We start from the raw sequence: 14,601 nt of genomic DNA, 5'->3' as shown, positions 1-14,601 counted from the left end.
TCCTCCCAATCCTCCTATACGTGCAAACATATGGTATTTGTCTTTCTCTGCCTGACTTATTTCACTCAGCATAACACCCTCAAGGTCCATCCATGTTGCTACACATGGCCAGATTTCATTGTTTCTCATTGCCATGTAGTATACCATAGTATAGATAAACCACATCTTCTTGATCCATTCGTCTGTTGATGGACACTTAGGCTCTTTCCATGTTTTGGCTATTGTTGAGAGTGCTGCTATGAACATTGGGGTACATGTGCCCCTATGCATCAGCACTCCTGTATCCCTTGGGTAAATTCCTGCAGTGCTATTGCTGGGTCATTGGGGAGTTCTATTGTTAACTTTTTGAGGAATCTCCACACTGTTTTCCAGAGGGGCTGCACCAGTTTACATTCCCAACAATTAAAGCTTTTTAATTTAATTGTACTGTAGTAATGTAGGAGAATGTTCCAATTCTTAGGAGATTTCTAATAAAGTGTTAGCGAGTCAGATGTCCTGATGTCTACAGTTTATTTTTAAATGGTTTGTCAAAGTAAGGAGAAAGTGAGATGAATATGCATATATAGAGAAAGTGAAATGTTAAGTAAATGTGGCAAAATGTTAACAGTTGGTGAGTCTTTGCTTTGAAAGTTTTCAAAACAGCTGGGAAAAAATAATAAAAATATTTACAGAGACATAACTTTTTTCAGCTCCTTCTACTGAATTAGTTTCTGGAGGATCTGATAATCAAGTGATTCACTGGGAAATAGAAAATAATCAGGTGGGTAGACATGTTTATAGTTATAAGAAATGACTTTTATCTGCTTTTATTTTCAGCTCTTTTTTGTCATTTCTTCTGTGTTCTTCTTTTATGAAATTGCCTTACTCCTGTTAGTAATCCAGATCCTGTATCTTCTATACTTCGCATGCCCTGTACCCTTCCTTCTGATATTGGCTCTAGTGTTCATATGCTGTTATTCATTTCTGTGAATTTCCCATCATTTTGGAATGCTTTTTATACTGCACATATGGGGCTGTTTGTTCTGTCTTTACTGATAGCATAAATTAATACTGCCTTGTTTATAGGACAGCTGCTACCATGTAGATATAGATTTACATAATTCTGAGTGACGTTATAATATGCAATGCTGAGTACAGATGGATGTCTATTGATGGACACTAGGTTATTACTAGTTGTAAGCAAAGATTAAAAGTTAGCGCATTAGACATTTGAACATCTGTCATGCAGAGATGTAGATGAAGCAGAATCCTATTCATGATTCATGTGCATAGTTTGAAGGCAAAATGTACTTGAATAAAGAACAAGGATAGCTCCATAGATGTGTGCTCTAGCTTGCTGTACCACAGCCCTGTTTCTTTGAGTTCAGTAGAGTTTTAAGAGGTGGCCTTTGAGTTGGGTCTTAAAGTATCAGGTGGTTTCCTTGGGAGGAATTAAAAAAAAAATTTTTTTAATGTTTAATTTTGAAGGAGAGGGACAGAGTGTGAGCGTAGGAGGGGCAGGGAGAAAGGGAGACACAGAATCTGAAGCAGGCTTCAGCCTCTGAGCTCTTAGCACAGAGCCCGACACAGGGAGATCATAAGCCAGAGTTGGACACCCAACCCATGAGTCACCCAGGCGCCCCTCCTTGGGAGGAATTTAAGGGTGGAGACTTCCTGGTAGGAAAAGTGGCATGAATGAAAAAGCTCAGTTGATAAAGGAGACCACCTGCTCAGCAGTATCCAGTCTTAACCAAAGCCTAAGATGTCTTTAGGGCAGGGCTTTCTAAAGTTTGTTCAGGGAACTATTCATCTTTCAAGAAATTATGTGAAAAAAGGAATCTCTGGCCAATTAAGGTTGGGAAACACTATATTCTCTACCTTCTTTAGAGAGTCCCAGAGTACCGGAAGTATAGTGAGGTCTCTGTGAAGTTCTGATGTGGACCATCGTGTCTTTGTTTAACTAGCATTTCCCAAACTTCTTTCAAGTCTGAACCCCCCACCCCCCTTTTAAATCTCTTAGCATTCCTTGAAACTCTGAATGAGTTTCATGTTCTGGAAATGTTTCTTGATAAGTCATTGCAGGCAGTAATACTAAAAGTGCTATAGGAGAAGATCATGTGGAAATATGGATATCAGCTTTAAGAGTTTGTTCTTTATTAGCAGGCATTGGGAAGTCCCTGATGATTTCTAAGCAGAAGAGTATGGGTATCAAAAGAAGATTAATCTGACAGCAATGTGCCAAATCAGAGTAGGAAAAAATAGGAAGAAAGCAATGTGAGGTGTTTTTGAAGGGTAAAGGATTTTGACATTGACTAGCTAATTTATCAAAGGAGTGGGAGTTGGTGTTAGGGGAGTAAATAACTAAAAATAGTGGGATTATGTTTCCAAGTCCTGGGAGAAAGGTGCTTCTACAAAGTAAGATAGGGAGATAAGAGGGAAAATGTGGAATTTACTTGTAGACATTTCACTTGAATTGCTGGCCAGACATCCATACTTGTCCCCAGAAAGAGGGCAGGTGTGGAGGTGGGGATTTTGGAAGCACTTAGACTTGAATGACAGCAAAGGGAGGTGTAGCAAACTTCACTTCTGTTTGGACTGATCTTGGTAGAGGAATCCAGAGAACGTGAGTGATTTGAACACTCGTTTTTGAGATCTTGAGGTGAGACTTAAAACTCTTTCCTCAGTGCTGCCCCACGATTTTGTCATTAGAGGGTCGGACAGAGCAGGTATCTGGTGACCGCAAACTCAGGGAGGGGCTGGAGGAGAGAATGTGAGGCCAGACAGGGAGGACGGCAGGAGGGTGAAAAGCATAAAAGGGGGATAAAGGGAGTAAGAGGATTTAGAGCAAGGGGCCACACGGGGAAACCTTAGAGCCTTAGGCTCCTTTCCATATGCATTTCCATGCACACAGGTGTTCAACACACCTTGACTTCTGATAAAAGGAAATAATTCTAAGCTGGTATAATGAGAGGTTTGAGTCTTTGAAGAATGAGCGTTGTTTAACAAGGTGACGAACATGAGAGGTTTCTTTTGTTTGAGTTTTTAAAATTCTCTGATGGTTGACATATACCCCTGCTTAACAATGTAAAGTGAGTATTTTCAATAGATTTAAATTTTTAGGGAGTGATGATATAGACTCGTGAAGAAAGTTCACCGGAAAGCGTGGAGAAGGAAAACTAAGTACAGAACCTCAACAGAGTTAATATTCTAATGAACATTGTTCTAGTTCTCTATTTGGTGTGTATAATTATACATAAAAGAGAATATTCTGTGCTTGAGTTTATTTTAAATGATTTTTCAAAGAAACCAGAAGTTAATTATTTCCGGAATTTAGTGTACAGAACTTTATATGTAATTATTATCTTCTTGAATGACAGAGTTCTGCTTAATTGGGAAAACAGTTGAGGAGACGTTTAAGAGACCCCTCTATTTTGGTAGGTAGCAAATTATATAAGGTACTTCCCAAAGGATGTGATGGAATCTCATATATTTTGAACTCTTAAAAAGTACACCTAAAATAGCGGCAGTGGTATCACAGGGAATAATCTTACATGGAAGCAGGTAGACGATAAACAAATGGAATTTCCTAGTTCTGTTTGCCATTTTTTTTTTCATTGTCCAGCTGTACTTGAGTCAAGCAAGTATCACGAGTGTATGCTAAAAGTATTTGGTTAAAGTTTGGAGAAATATTTACCCAGTTCCAAAGTATAATCTTCCATAACATCACCAAAAACATTTTTACCTTTACAGTGAAAAATCCTGGCAGAGAAACTACCTTTACTAGGTTACCAACTTAACTTCACTAATGTTGTGGCAGAGTGATATCATGTGCTTCCTGATGAGATGCACGTGGAGAGTAATATTGAAATGTGTATCCTGAATTTATTCATGAGGAAATATCAGACTGATCCAAAAGGAGGAATATTCCACAAAGCTGGCAGTAGTCTTCAAAAATACCAGTGTTGTGGTTTTCCTTCCATGTTATCCTTTTTCTTGACTATAGTGTAGATCTACAATAATTCAGTCAGTTCCTCTTAGAAATTTTAGATTGATTGCAGTTTTTCACTGATATAAAGTGTGTGTGATGAATGTCTTTATGCATTTGTTATTGTTACTAATGTGGTTAGCATCTCAGAGTAGATTCTTAGATGTGAAATTGCTGTGTCAAAGGGTATGCACACCCAAGTGTCCTTACTGTAGTCAGACCAACTTCTCTCGAGTTTACTTTCTCTTCAGCTTGAGACGATGTATTTCCAGGTCAGGCATTTTAACAGTACTTTAAATTCTGTGATTTTCATTTAGTAAAGGTAAAACTGTTAATTCCTTTTTTATCACTGTGTTTTTGTCATTTCTTTCTGATGTAGCTTTTAAAAGCAGTCCATCTCCAAGGCCACGAAGGACCTGTTTATGCAGTGCATGCTCTTTACCAGAAGAGGGCACCAGGTGTTGCATTACATACACTGATTGTGTCTGCAGCTTCCGATTCTACTGTTCGAGTTTGGTCTAAAAATGGTTCAGAAGGTAGGTTTAGAGAAATTATGATATGAATGAAATAGTAATTGTCAGGTGATGGAAGAACACACATGTCACTTTTTTTCAGGCTTGTAAGTCCTTTTTTAATCTGTAACGTTAAAAATTGACCATTTACAATTACATGGTCATTGGAGCTCAGGATTGACTTCTCTCATCCCCTGCTGCACCCAGGGCTGTGATGATGCTGACCAACCTTTTTAGGTGGATAAGCTCAGTGTTAGTTGTTCATGGTGTTTTTTATTATTTCTTAGTAACATGCCTTCAGACTTTGAACTTTGAAAATGGATTCACTCTGGCTCTCTGCTTGTCTTGTTTGCCTGATACTGATGGTGAGTATTCTGCTAAGTATATACATTAAAACGGCATTATAGGGTGCCAGACTGGCTCAGTAGAGCATGTGACTCTTGATCTCCAAGTTGTGAGTTTGAGGCCCATGTTGGGTATAGGGCCTACCTAAAAAACCCCAAAACCCACAAAAAACAGCAATGTATTTTTATGTCTTCCTACAACCAGAAACATTAGGTCCTAATATTTTATCTACATGTTTTCATGAAACAAGTTGAAACATGGATAATACGTACCTTTAAAAAAAAATATGGAAGTATAGCTCACACAATGTTACATTAGCTTCAGGTGTACAACACAATGACTCCACTACTCTATTCCTTATGCTGTGTTCCCCGAAGTGTACTTTTGTTTTCAGCACTCAATTGATCCGTGTATAGAACATAAAATTAAAAGAAGCTGTTAAGAATTTTGATAGCTGTTGAAGAGTTAAGTGACCTCATGTGTAGTTGGGATTGATGCCCTTTATCATGTACATTATCAACATCTATAAATCTAATTTGGGAAAATAAACTCTTTGAAGGCGAAAGTCTGGGATAAGATGAAAAACTACTGAAGACGAACCCTGTGAACATTTCTCTTCACATCCTGTATAATGACCACTTGCCCAGGACCAGAAAAATTTCCCTTTTTCTATGAAACCCATCTGTGCATACCTTTGATTATCCTCCACAGAGTTGATGGCCAATGAGGTTCAGTCCACCTCTGCCACCTCAGTTGCCTGGAGGACATACCTGGTGGAGAGGGCACCAGCCTCCTTTGCCCTCTGCAGCAGGAACTGCACCTCCGTGTTTTCATGTGATGAACTTTGTGCAGGGGCTCCCCGGGGGGAGTGACTCACACATACTGGCTTCATATTAGAGAATTTAGTTTCTTGCCATCCGCAGTGAGGCCAAGTGACTGGAGTTTTTGTTTGTGGATTTTTTTTTTTAATGTTTACTTATTAATTTTTGAGAGAGATGCCAGCCAGTGGGGAGGGGCAATGAGAGAGGGGGATAGAGAATCTGAAGTGCTGACAGCAGCGAGCCCCATACGGGGCTCAAACTCACAAACGGTGAGATCATGACCTGAGCCAAAGTTGGATGCTCAACCTGCTGAGCCACCCAGGCACCCTTGGGTTTTTGTTTTTTTTTTTAAATCTGATTTAAAGTGAGAAAATCTTTGAAAAACACACTTAGTTTATATTCACTTAGAAAAAGTCCTTATTTTATCTGCTGTCCTTTGGTAATGTGAATTTTTTTATAGTCACACCTTTCATAACATTTTAACCATGTATTTAATTACCTGCTCTTATTTTAAAAATTGAAGTATAAATGACATGTATTAGTTTTAAGTTTACAGCGTAACGATTTGATATTTGTATGTATTGTGAAATCACACTAAGTCTGGTGAACATTCCTTACCGTCCGTAGGTACAGAATTTTTTTCCTTGTAATAAGAACTTTTAAGAGCTGTTCTCTTAGCAACTTTGAATTATGCAGTAATTACATGTCCTTTTGTTTTATTCTCTACGTGCTTCATGAATTTTGTTTTCCTGTTGAATTCTCAAAGTGTAAGGCCCTTTAAGTAACAAACCCTTAAATCTTTGTGCAATAGCCATGATGCTGAACTCATACATAGTTCTTACATTTTCTGGCTCAGTTGGGCCAGCAGCTTTTCATATTAATCTTCCGGCTGACATAGTGAAATGCTTCCAGCTTGCTTATTGTGTTTCTCTTTTCACTGCTTCCTCTATCATAAATGATCCAGGACGGAGGAAAGGACATGCAGCTAATTAGCAGTGATTCTTTGCCAAGCAACTGTTTATTTTTTTTTTAAGTTTATTTTGAGAGACAGAGTGGAGGAGGGGCAGAGAGAGGGAGAGAGAATTCCAAACAGGCTCTGCACTGTCAGCACAGAGTCCAATGTGGGGCTCGATCTCACAAACTGTGAGATGATGACCTGAATTGAAATCAAGAGTCTGTTGCTCAACCACCTGAGCCACCCAGGTGCCAAGCCAAGTAACTGTTTAGTAGAACATTTGAGAGTATTTATTTTATTCCACAGACACTGAGCACTTTGAATTCATTTGTTCAGAGTGTGGGAAATAGAAGCCTAGATTCTTTACCAAGTTCTTAGAATCCACCATAGGTGATAATCATTACATGTGATGGAGTATTTACAGTAAAGCCTCTTTTTATCCTCCCAGTACCAATATTAGCATGTGGCGATGATGACTGCAAAATTCACTTATTCGTTCAACAAAATGACCAGGTAATTAATGGTTTTATTAAGATACTGGAATTATATGTTCTGCTTAATTACATATTTTATTACAGCCTCTTTCTAGCTTATAGATTTTTAGGGATGTTCTACTCTAAACCAAAATAATCCAGCAGGAGAATCTTTTTTGACAGCCCTCTTTTTTAGACAGTTTTCCACTCTATTTGAACACCCAGTAAGTGCTGCCTTGGCCACCTGGTCCAGGGTCGTTAGGTGGGAATGGATCATTAGACAGTGGAAGGACGAGAGGAAGATGCTGTGGTAGTGGTTTTGTTTTTGTTTTGTTTTACTGTCTTTGTAAATTCTAAATTTTTTAAAATGTTTTTATCTATTTCTGAGAGAGAGAGAGAGACAGACAGCGTGAGCAGGGGAGGGTCAGAGAGAGAGAGGGAGACACAGAATCTGAAGCAAGCTCCAGGCTCTGAGCTAGCTGTCAGCACAGAGCCTGACGCGGGGCTTAAACCCACGAACTGTGAGATCATGACCTGTGCCGAAGTCGGACGCTCAACCAACTGAGCCACCCAGGCGCCCCACTTCCTTTGTAAATTCTAAATAAATTGTAACATATCTATGGTGAAATACAGCTGGTAGTGTTTGTCTTTCTGAGCTTACTTAGATATCGAGACATTAGAGGAGGGAGGTTTGGTTCACTTAAAACTTATTTAATGGTAGAGATACTTTTTTCTTTGCATTGTATAGTAAAGTTTAAAATGGTTGTGAATGTCTGACCACCCAACTTTTTCTACAGAATAATACATGTCATTTTATCCTGTAAACATTTAGAGTATTTATTTATTTATAGATATTATATTACCTGCTCAGCATTGCTCAGTTAGATGAGTTAGAGGATTATGAGATTTTTCATTCTGAAATGAGAGCTCTGTCTTATGTCTGATCAGATAGTGTTCCCAATTTAAAAAAACAAAAAACAGTGCATCAGGACTGTGACCCCAAATGAAATCAGTGATAATACATGAAAATATTAAATTCTTACATCGAAGCTGATGATTTTTGTTATCTTACTAGTTTCAGAAAGTGCTTTTTCTCTGTGGACATGAGGATTGGATAAGAGGCGTGGAATGGGCAACCTTTGGTCAGTATGAAATCTTGCTGAAGTTCATATGATGGGGCATATGAAGTGCGTGGAGCTTCCTGGAAAGCAGCCTCTTATGTTTTCATTTAAAGTTTTCTTTGTATGTAACATTTTTCCGTTGTCCCTTTTAGAAAAGAGGTTATTTACCCCTTTTGTTAACTGTTAACTAGGGTGGTAGAGGATGAAAGTAGTTGATGTTTTAAAGAGGTCACTAGCTATTACCCATGTAGACATTCTTGAGTTCTTTGTAGAATTGTGTAGACTGTATAAGAACACTCGTCATAACCATTTATTAGTATTGTATGTATATTTGCCAATGTTACTGAAAAAGAATATAGGTCAAGTGAGTAAAGGTTAGGGAAGCAAAGTCTCATTTTTTCAGGAAGATTACAGATCTGCATCTTGTGGAGGAGAAAGTCTTTTACATAAATTTAAGACTATAGTGTTTAAAAAATAATAAAATTTGTTGTTTTGTTAGGTAGAGATCTTTTCCTAGCGAGCTGCTCACAAGATTGCCTGATACGAATATGGAAGCTATATGTAAAATCAACATCTTTAGGAACTCAAGATGATGATAATATAAAACTGAAGGAAAATACTTTTACGATAGAAACTGAAGGTGAGTAAAGAAAATATTTGATGTAACAGTTTCCTAACTGAATTCATTTATCAGTACACCTAGGTGAAGGTTAGTTTTTCAAAAGTATCAGATACCTCTGTGAAACTGATACTATGCATTAAACAAAAATCTTTTTGCGGATAAGTTATTTTTCATATATGAAACTTTTCTTCTAAACCATATTAGTAAGATTTTTAGAAATTGCTGAAAATGTCTACTGTTTTCTCAAATTATAAGATGCCAAATTTGTAGTTTGAGCATTGGAAGATCTCAAGGAATAAAGTAAGTTACTCGTGCTTTTCCTGGATGAGAGAAGATGAGTCAGAGCTCTACACTCGAGTGGGATGTGTAATTCTGATTTCATACTGTGTGGAATGAGAGCAGTAGCCCTGCCAGCAGATCCTTGCTTGTATTTGAAGGAAATATTTTTAAGTGTTCAACTGAATTGTAAAGTTAGTCCACAGTGAGTGTTGTTCACCTAGGAATACGCTTCTTGGTTCTTCCCCTTCTTGGTTTGGAAGCTGTTTAGAGTTAAGATTTTGGTAACATAGTTTTATGGGGAGAACCAAGAAATCCTTAAGCAGCATTTTATGAGTAGCTGGCTATTCCCAAATATGACATTTTTGTTACATTTTTATTAATTAGTTTGTTTGAAAGGTCACAGTACTGATTTGACCTCCTTCATTTCTGCATTTTTCTTTTTTTGAAGTGGTATTTTAGGCTACTATATGCTGATAATGACAGTTTAGCAAGAAGGCCGACATGTCTTTTTTCAGTTTCTCACTGCAGTTTAACAGTAGCTATCCCAGAAAACTTTTCAAATTGAACATATTCCTTAATATGTACTTCTGACTAGATAGAGAAAAATGTATGTATTTGTAGAACTTTTTCTCTTATAATGTTGAACAGTGGGTGAAGGTAATGAAATTTATCTCTTTGTTGAATGCTCTTTTTGCATCTATCTATATCATAGAAATTCTGTTCTAATATTTGGAAAGGGAGTAAATGATGATACAACTTAGTTGGTAATGGAAATTCTTTTTAGAAGAGGTTTCAGGAAAGAACATGTCATTCTTATTGTCGTAGGTATTACAGTAGCATTTGCAGTTACTCTGGAGACTGTGCTGGCTGGTCATGAAAACTGGGTAAATGCAGTTCATTGGCAGCCTTCATTCTACAAAGGTAGGAAAAAAAAATACACATTCATCATTTCACTTGAGTCTCATATGTGGAATTTTAAGCTGATCAAATGCAGTGGAGGAAATATTTTTAGTGTGACCAAGTGCTCCACTAACTGGCTGGCTCAGTCCGTGAGCATGTAACTCTTCATCTCGAGGTGGTAAGCTTGGGCCCCACATTGAGTGTTGAGTTTACTTAAAATCTTGGGGGGAAGAAAAACCACCTAAAAATCTTAAATATGAGACATTTTTTAGTTGGCCTGGTATAATGCTATCGTTCTGTTCTCCTGGACATTCAATCCCATTGAAACATACACTCCTAAGTGGGAAGAGTATGATTCCTGCTGTGATGCTGCAGCCACCATGTCCCTCCTAACTTGCTCCTTAAAAGTTTTCATCGAGTCTTCATGGGATTTAAGAGAAATTGACTTTTAAAGGCAACTTCTCTGGAACCTTTTCCCCTGGAAATAGGAAGTTGTTAATACTGAGCTACATCATTTATGAAAAAACAAGACTCTTTCTCCCTCTTTCTTTTGCCCTTAACCTCCCTGCGTGGAGTGTTGGTTGCTTGCCGAAGCCCGTGCTGCGGCGTACGGTTGAATGAGGCCCAGGCTGCAGATTCTCCCCGTGCCCCTTCCCTGAGGCAAGAAGAGAGAATATCAACAATGAATACTCCACTAACCCCTGTTCAACTGTTATTATTGTTAGGGTATATTTGTTGCAGTTAAGTGTAGATATTATTGGTATTGAGGGACCCTTGTATATTCTTTCCTGAGCCCTTTCCCTTCCATTCCTCCCTTAGGACAACTGCAAGGCTGAATTTACTGCATATCTTTTCTTTTTAAAAATATTTTATTTATTTCTGAGAGAGAGACAGCATGAGCAGGGGAGGGGCAGAGAGAGAGGGAGACACAGAATCCGAAACAGGCTCCAGGCTCTGAGCTGTCAGCACAGAGCCCGACGTGGGGCTCGAACCAACAAACCATGAGATCATGACCTGAGCCGAAGTCAGACGCTTAACCAACTGAGCCACCCAGGGGCCCCTGAATTTACTGCGTATCATCCCATGAGTGTTTTTATATTTCTACTGTACATTTCTGTAGCCACAAACAGTATTGCCTTACCATTGTTAAAACTTGATTATCAATATGTATTCTCCTCTTACAACTTGGCTTTTTAGCTTAACATGTTTTAGAGTTGTGTCCATCGTGATTCATGTAGTGCTGATTTATTTTTATTGAAGTAGAATATTCCATTGTGTAAATATAACACAATTCATTTATCTGTTCTTCTAATGATAAACTTCTGTGGTGTTTCCAAAATGTTACTGTTGCTGCAAATGAATGTTCTTGCAGTACCTGTGTCGTGTTTTTGTGGTTATCTAACACAATGCTTGTCGGTCACCTAAAAGCAGTGGTTTTTATTCTTTAGATGGTCTTCTGCAGCAGCCAATGAGATTGTTGTCCGCCTCCATGGATAAAACCATGATTCTCTGGGCTCCGGATGAAGAGTCTGGAGTTTGGCTAGAACAGGTAAAAATGTGCATATTTAAGGAATAGATAATTGGGTTTAATAAATGATAATTAGCCCCCCAAGTCTGTATTCTAGAGCTGTAAAAGTGTTCACTTTGTATGTGTTAAGTGAGAGAGAACATAACAGTCTCTGGAATCTATAATTTCTACTGTGAGAAGTATGGACTCTTGATTACAAATTCTTTTCTATTATTGCATAGGTTCGAGTAGGTGAAGTAGGTGGAAATACTCTGGGATTTTATGATTGCCAGTTCAATGAAGATGGCTCCATGATCATCGCTCATGCTTTCCACGGAGCATTGCACCTTTGGAAACAGAATATGGCTAACCTAGTAAGAAAAGTGTTTTTAAATAAAGCATTTTTGATCACATAGAGTGAAATGCAACCCAGGCAAACAGTGATGCATACTTACAGCACTCTGCCAGAAACACGGTGTTTAAGTTCAAATGACTTGTTGCTTATTCACTTCTTGTAGACATTATACTGTAGTTATACTAACTAAAAAACTTACACTTTCCTAAGACAAAAAGTATTCATTTGTTCAACATTGTTGAGGTTTTGAAATTTGCACACAGGTCAGTTTTCTATGTAAGTGAACTTTAAGCTGGATATATTTTAAGCTCTGCCTTTAAGCTCTATATATTTTTTGATGAGATGTTTCCTATAATATAAAAAAAATTTTTTTTAACATTCATTTTTGAGGGACAGACAGAGAGAGACAGACAGAATCCAAAGCAGATTCCAGTCTCTGAGCTGTCAGCACAGAGCCGGACATAGGGCTCGAACTCCCAGACCATGAGACTATGAACTGAGCTGAAGTTGGACGCTTAACCGACTGAGCCACCTAGATGCCCCATGTCTGTCTTCTTAAAGAAGAAAACATAATTTGGCCTTTTCTTGGACAGTTAGGTACTCCATAGACCATCAGTGGATGAATGACTGACACCAGGGCGGTAGAACCACCTGTTACTTTGGGAAGGAATGTGTTAATGCTCTCAAGTTGTTGATGAGTGTAATTTTAAATGGTCCTTTAAATACTGGGCTATTTTACATCTTCTTAATAATTGTTAGTCTCTTCTCAAAAAGGTAATTTTCCTCTAGTCATCTAGCTGCCTCTCTGTATTATTCCATCTCTTACTTTCTAATTTGCTTCTGATCTCCTTCTTTGGGTTTGGGGAAATGAAATTGCAGGAATAGTGGCTAAGAGCATAGACCTTGGAGCTAGACTGTCTGGCTTCAGGCCCTGACCCCAGCACTTACTGGCTGTGTGCCCTCGATGTCTTTGCCGAACCTTTGTCTCAGGTTCCTCCTCTATGGAGTGTGAATAGAAATATCACCGACTCATGGGGTTTCTGTGATGCTTCAATGAGTTAATATTTGTACTGTATGTAAAACCGGGTCTGGCACATGGAGGTTACTGTATAAATACATTAAGTAAAGAAATGAAAGAAATAAGAGCACTGGGTGAAATGTGAGTCAGTAGAGTCTGAATGTTACCTGATGGCTTCCTTTATAAAGTAAAAATTCATGGATTTTCATAAACTTTATTTGAAGGGCTTTGTAATTTTTTTTAAAGAAGTTGTACGTTCATAGAAAAACTGAACAGAAAGTACAGAGAGTTCCCATGTACCCTCTGTCCCCACACCTACACAGCCTCCCATACCAGAGTGGCATATTTGTAACAATCAGACTGATTTTAAGAAGAAACACTGTCCTTCCGGACTGTTACAGTGGAAAACTGTACTGATAGTCCAAAAATGCTGCCTTTGGTTCAAAAGTTTTTGGAAACTGCCATTAGTGCTTACTTTAGAATCAGTTTTTACGTCACAGAAGAAATTAATAGCATTTCTTAGTCACAGCGTTTTTATTTATTTATTAAAAACATTTTTTTTAATGTTAATTTATTTTTGAGAGAGAAAGAGTGTGTGTGTGTGAACCAGGGAGGGTCAGAGAGAGAGACACACACAGAATCCGAAGCAGGCTCCAGGCTCTCAGCTGTCAGCACAGAGCCAGACACGGTGCTTGAACCCACAAACTGTGAGATCATGACCTGAGCTGAAGTCAGATGCCCAACCGACTGAGCCACCCAGGTGCCCCCCCTTTTTATTTTTTTCACCGGAAAATAATATAGCTTAGCTTAATCACCGTATTCAGCTTTCTTAGCTTTGACTGACTTTTATTGATACAAATTTAATTTTTCCTCTGAAGATCACGTTTTACTACTACTTGTGATTCTGTGTGGACCAGATGTGACATTTTCTGTATTTCATTGTCACTGTTCACATGGTTGCTGGTACAGGCTCTCTCAGCAGGTGGCCAGCTAGGTTTGATTTGGCCTCTGTTCTCTACACCTGCAACTTCTTTTGTTCAATAAAGAAAGCCATCAGAATCTACCGACTCATTTTACATAATACTCTTTATTATGTAGGTTAATACTTGCATAATACTTAGTATGTCCTAGCATTGTTATGAGTGCTTTACAGATATAAATTCATTTTATTCTCATAACAGCCATACAAGCTTGGTCACACTCTTACAGAAGAGTTCTTTGAGGCAGAGAAAAGTTAGGTAATGTCTTACTTCTAGGAGGCATTCAATACATGATGAATGGAGGGAAATTTTCCAGGGTTACTGCTTTAAAGGACTACAGCACAGATTTGAATGTTTAAGTTCTCATATGCTTGATTGGAAAACCCATCCTTTTATTTTAGGATCCTATTATTTTTAGATATTTTTCATTATTAGCCCTGAGGGTATCATTGGACTGATTGTGAGCAGCGCTGATCTTTGATTATTTTGATGCATCACAGAGTACTCTCATTGCAGAGAGAGTGGACTCCAGAGATTGTTATCTCAGGGCACTTTGATGGTGTCCAAGACCTGATGTGGGATCCAGAAGGAGAGTTTATCATCACTGTTGGTACTGACCAAACAACTCGTCTTTTTGCTCCATGGAAGAGAAAAGGCCAATCACAGGTACAGTGACTTTCAACTCGACTGATTTACTTTAAGAAACATCCATGAGCACATGAAAAGTGGGGCAACATTGCTAGCCCCTG

At 38.3% G+C, this 14,601-nt stretch overlaps 1 protein-coding gene across 2 annotated transcripts in view; it reads left to right on the top strand.

Annotated features, from left to right (window-relative positions):
* Positions 1-14,601, top strand: part of ELP2 (elongator acetyltransferase complex subunit 2) — a 43,465-nt gene that overhangs the window by 5,037 nt on the left and 23,827 nt on the right. For both annotated transcript variants that reach the window (XM_039238883.1, XM_039238882.1), the window contains exons 3-12: positions 690-760; positions 4,344-4,500; positions 4,764-4,841; positions 7,046-7,110; positions 8,146-8,212; positions 8,691-8,831; positions 9,918-10,013; positions 11,441-11,541; positions 11,742-11,873; positions 14,369-14,518. In XM_039238883.1, the coding sequence (XP_039094814.1) occupies positions 690-760; positions 4,344-4,500; positions 4,764-4,841; positions 7,046-7,110; positions 8,146-8,212; positions 8,691-8,831; positions 9,918-10,013; positions 11,441-11,541; positions 11,742-11,873; positions 14,369-14,518 (1,058 nt within the window). The remainder of the gene's footprint in view (positions 1-689; positions 761-4,343; positions 4,501-4,763; positions 4,842-7,045; positions 7,111-8,145; positions 8,213-8,690; positions 8,832-9,917; positions 10,014-11,440; positions 11,542-11,741; positions 11,874-14,368; positions 14,519-14,601) is intronic.

Source organism: Hyaena hyaena, unplaced genomic scaffold (genome assembly GCF_003009895.1).
Source record: "Hyaena hyaena isolate Hyena2069 unplaced genomic scaffold, ASM300989v1 scaffold_150, whole genome shotgun sequence".
In the NCBI taxonomy this organism is placed as follows: Eukaryota; Metazoa; Chordata; class Mammalia; order Carnivora; family Hyaenidae; genus Hyaena; species Hyaena hyaena.
This window is presented reverse-complemented; position numbering and strand designations above follow the sequence as displayed.